The sequence below is a fragment of the Glycine max genome, chromosome 18 (assembly GCF_000004515.6).
Source record: "Glycine max cultivar Williams 82 chromosome 18, Glycine_max_v4.0, whole genome shotgun sequence".
In the NCBI taxonomy this organism is placed as follows: Eukaryota; Viridiplantae; Streptophyta; class Magnoliopsida; order Fabales; family Fabaceae; genus Glycine; species Glycine max.
This window is the reverse complement of record NC_038254.2, coordinates 45,963,606-45,968,125: the sequence shown is the minus strand read 5'-3', so window position 1 is coordinate 45,968,125 and position 4,520 is coordinate 45,963,606. Positions and strand designations below refer to the sequence as shown.

At 35.6% G+C, this 4,520-nt stretch overlaps 1 protein-coding gene across 1 annotated transcript; it reads left to right on the top strand.

Annotated features, from left to right (window-relative positions):
* Window positions 1–2,800: 2,800 nt before the first annotated feature.
* Window positions 2,801–3,961, top strand: LOC121173962 (secreted RxLR effector protein 161-like). Its single transcript, XM_041011825.1, has 2 exons — window positions 2,801–2,935; window positions 3,305–3,961. The coding sequence occupies exons 1-2, from the start codon at window positions 2,801–2,803 to the stop codon at window positions 3,959–3,961; spliced, it is 792 nt and encodes a 263-aa protein (XP_040867759.1).
* The last annotated feature ends 559 nt before the right edge of the window (window positions 3,962–4,520 follow it).

Sequence of the window (4,520 nt, the reverse complement as noted above, 5' to 3'; positions counted from 1 at the left end):
ATGGGATATACCATTATTTAAATGCATTGATGACTATTATGTGAGCTTATTGTATTATTTGTTTTGATCTTTTCAGCTGTTGCTTCTATATCTGCTAATCTGAATTTGGTTCCGATTCTTAATGGTACAAAATTTTAAGGACTGGAAAGAGAACATGCAAATTGTTCTTGGCTGCATGGATCTAGACCTTACATTGAGGATTGAGAAATCCCCTTATCCTATGGATTCCAGTACCTCTAAACAGAGGAAACTTCATGAGAAGTGGGATCGCTTAAATCGCATGAGTCTTATGATCATTGAACGCGATATTCTTGAGGTCTGTAGGGGTATTGTTTCAGATGATATAACTAGTGCCAAAGAATTCTTTGCTGAAATTGAAAAGCGCTTTGCAAAGAAAGTGATGAGACGGAAACAAGTACTCTTCTTCGGAACTTAATTTCCATGAAGTATCAAGGCAAAGGAAATGTCAGGGAATACATTATGAGAATGTCAAATATAGCTTCAAAATTAAGGGCACTAAAGCTTGAGCTATCAGAAGACTTGCTTATTCATTTAGTGCTAATTTCTCTATCTTCACAGTTTAGTCAGTTTAAGATCTCTTATAACAGTCAGAAGGCCTTAATGAACTCATTTCATACTGTGTGCAAGAAGAGGAAAGGTTGAAGCAAGAAAGGACTGAAAGTGCTCATGTTGTAAGTACCTCCAAAGACAAGGGCAAAAGAAAAAGAACTGAGGAGAATGAAGCTGCTAAGGGTCCAGCACAAAAGAAACAAAATCAAGGTGACAATTGTTTCTTTTGCAGTAATCTTGGACATGTAAAGAAGAAATGTACCACATATCATGCCTGGCGTGCAAAGAAAGGTATGTTTCTTACTTTGGTCTGTTCTGAGGTCAAATTTAGCTTCAGTACTTAGAAACACTTGGTGGTTAGATTCTAGTGTCACTACTAACATCAGTGTTTCAATGCAGGGTTGTCTAAGCTAATGGAAGTCAATTGATTCTGAAAGATGGATCTATGTTGGAGATACTAAATCGGCGGAGGTGGAAGTTATAGGGCATTTTAGATTATTATTATGTATTGGTTTTTATTTGGATTTTAAAGATACTTTTGTTGTACCGCCATTTAGACGAAATTTGGTTTCAGTTTCTTATTTAGACAAATTGGGTTATTTGTGTTCATTTGAAAACAATGTGTTTAGGTTGTCTTTTAATTTAGATATTGTTGGAACTGGTTCACTCTTGGCTTATGATAATTTATATTTACTTGATACTGTAGCTTCTTATGGTGAATCTTTTAATGCGGAATTGCGTGGTACTAAGTGTAGAATTGATAATACAAACTCAGGAGCATTATGGCATAAGCGCTTAAGTCACATTTCTAATAACAGAATTGAACGACTGGTGTCAAATAGAATCTTGGATTCCATTGATTTCACAAGCTTTGATATTTGTGTTGAATGCATTAAAGGTAAACAGACCAAAAACAAGAAATTAGGTACATATAGAGTTACATATGTCTTGGAATTGATACATACTAACTTTTGTGGGTCATTTCATACACCTTCATGGAATGGTCAACGATATTTTATATCATTCATAGACGATTACTCCATATATGCATACTTGTTTCTTATACATGAAAAGTCACAATCTCTGGATGTGTTCAAAACAATTAAAGTTGAAGTTGAAAATCAAATCAACAAAAGAATCAAGAGTGTTAGATCTGATCGTGGTGGTGAATACTATGACAGATATGACAGTTCAGGTGAATAACATCCGGGGCCTTTTTCCACAGTACACCATGCCAGGGTCACCTAGCATGAATGGCGTGGCTGAAAGATGAAACAAAACTCTTAAGGATATGGTAAGAAACATGATTTGCCATTCTAACTTACTAGAGTCACTCTGGGGAAAGGCACTAAAGACTACAACTTACATTCTAAATAGAGTGTCAACCAAGGCAACTTCCAAAACACTTTATGAGCTTTGGGTTGGGCGAAAGCCTAGTCTGAAACATTTTCATGTATGGGGATGTCTAGTTGAGGCAAGGCCTTATAAGCCAAATAAAAGGAAATTGGACTCCCGAATAGTGAACATCTACTTTATTGGTTATTCTGAAAGATCCAGGGGCTATAAATTTTATGATCCCAAATTAAAGACAATTTTTGAGACGGGAATTGCCACATTCTTTGAGGATATTGAGTTTGGGGGGAAAAATAAGGTCAGAGACTTTGTCTTAGAGGAAGAATCAATAACAATTCCAAAACTGATTCATACAGTTGCTTTTGATAAAGCAAATTTGAAACCTCTACAAGATATTGTTATTGAATCTCCCACTCAAGATAATTTGGTCGTTCATGAAGAACAAACTCAAGATCCTCAAGAACCTATGCTTCATAAGCCAATACCTTTGCAGAGATCTACAAGAGAAATGAGAAGTATTATTCCAAATGATTATGTGGTATTTCTCCAAGAACATGAGGAAAATAATGGTATGATGGAAGATGACCCAGTCAACTTCCGTCAAGCCATGCAAGATTCTAACTCAAAAAAGTGGATTGAAACAATGAATGAGGAGTATAAGTCCATGTAAGACAACAAGGTTTGGGAACTTGTCCCATTACCAGAAGGTGTGAAACCTATTGATTGCAAATGGATATTTAAGACCAAGTGGGATTCCAAAGGTAATGTGGAGAGGTATAAGACTTGTCTTGTGGCGAAGGGTTATATCGAAAAGGAAGGGATTGACTTTAAAGAGACTTTCTCTCCAGTTTCATCGAAAGACTCTTTTAGGACAATCATGACTCTTGTTGCACATTATGATTTGGAGTTTCATCAAATGGATGTCAAGATGGCATTTCTCAATGGCAACATTGATGAGACACTTTATATGGTGCAACTAGAAAACTTTGTGTTAGGAGACCCAAAGAATATGGTTTGCAAACTGACAAAATCCATTTATGGGCTAAAACAGACATCTCGTCAATGGTACCATAAATTTCATCAAGTAATTCTCTCATTTGGTTTCGAGATGAATCTTGTTGATGATTGTGTGTATCACAAATTTAGTGGGAGCAAATACATTTTCCTGGTCTTATATATTAATGACATACTGTTTGCCACTAATGATATATGTATGTTGCACAAAACCAAGAGATTTCTATCAAGAAACTTCGAAATGAAAATTCTTGGTGACGCCTCCTTTGTATTAGGAATTTAGATACACAGAGATCAATCTCGGGGTATTCTAGGATTATCACAAAGGAGCTATATTGAAAAGTTACTTAAAAGGTTTGACATGCAGGAATATAAATTTGGGGATACTCCAGTTGCTAAGGGAGACAAGTTCAGTCTCAAACTGTGCCCAAAAGGAAATTTGGAAATTCAGGAAATGCAGAAGATTCCCTATGCATTAGTTGTAGGGAGTTTGATGTATGCCCAAGTACGTACGCGTCTGGATATAGCATACATAGTTGGGGTATTAGGCAGACATTTAAGCAATCCAGGAATGGATCATTGGAAAACAGTCAAAAGAGTTATGAGGTATATGAAGAGAACAAAGTATTATATGCTCACATATAAGAGGTCAGATCAGTTGGAGATTACTGGGTATTCTGACTCGGATTTTGCAGGATGCCTAGATAGTTTAAGATCCACTTCAGGTTACATTTTTATGTTAGCCGGTGGTGTGGTTTCTTGGCACAGTGCCAAGGAAACCCTTACTACTTCATCCACTATGGCGGCAAAATTTGTGGCATGCTATGTGGCATCAAATCATGGAATATGGTTGAGAAATTTTGTCACAGGACTGCAAATTATGGAAGGAATTGAAAGACCACTTAAGTTATATTGTGACAATAAATTAGTTGTATTGTATTCTAACAACAATAGGAGCTCGGCCAAGTCCAAACATATTGACATCAAGTTCCTAGTTGTTAAGAAAAGGGTACAGAGTGGATAAATTTCCATAGAACGCTTAGGGACAAACTCCATGATAGCAGATCCTCTTACTAAGGGACTTTCACCCAAGGTCTTTTGTGAGCATATTGCTCACATGGGTGTTTTACAGTTCGAGGAATCTTTGGTTTAGTGGGAGTTAGTCACTTTTATGTATTTTATGTTCTATATTAGATTTTATGTATGCATACATTGACTTTTGGATATATTTGGTTATATATATATATATATATATATATATATATATATATGTTTTATTATTTAGTTATTACACTTTGTGCATTAAGGTTATTAAATGATCTCATTGAGGTAAAGTAGGACCAGTTGAAAATAGACATGTACAGACCACCTTCACGTAATTTTCATGCTACACATTTCATGATGAGTCTATGTCATTTGATTTTGTCAGCATTAGTGATCATTGATGGGTTTAGTTGTGATTGATATAATGAAAACTGCTTTGGTTGTAGGTGCAGATGTAATCAATGACAAGATTTTTGGAATATGCTCAAGGCATGTAATGACAAATTTGAGCTTATAAAGTCTAACACATTCATAAGGAT

What these genes read in the sequence shown, in the direction of transcription:
- LOC121173962 (XM_041011825.1), top strand. Translation starts at nt 2,801, where the DNA reads ATGACTCTTGTTGCACATTATGATTTGGAGTTTCATCAAATGGATGTC. An exon ending in TAGGAGACCCAAAGAATATG is followed by an intron (nt 2,936 to 3,304) that starts GTTTGCAAACTG and finishes TTTGACATGCAG; the next exon opens with GAATATAAATTTGGGGATAC.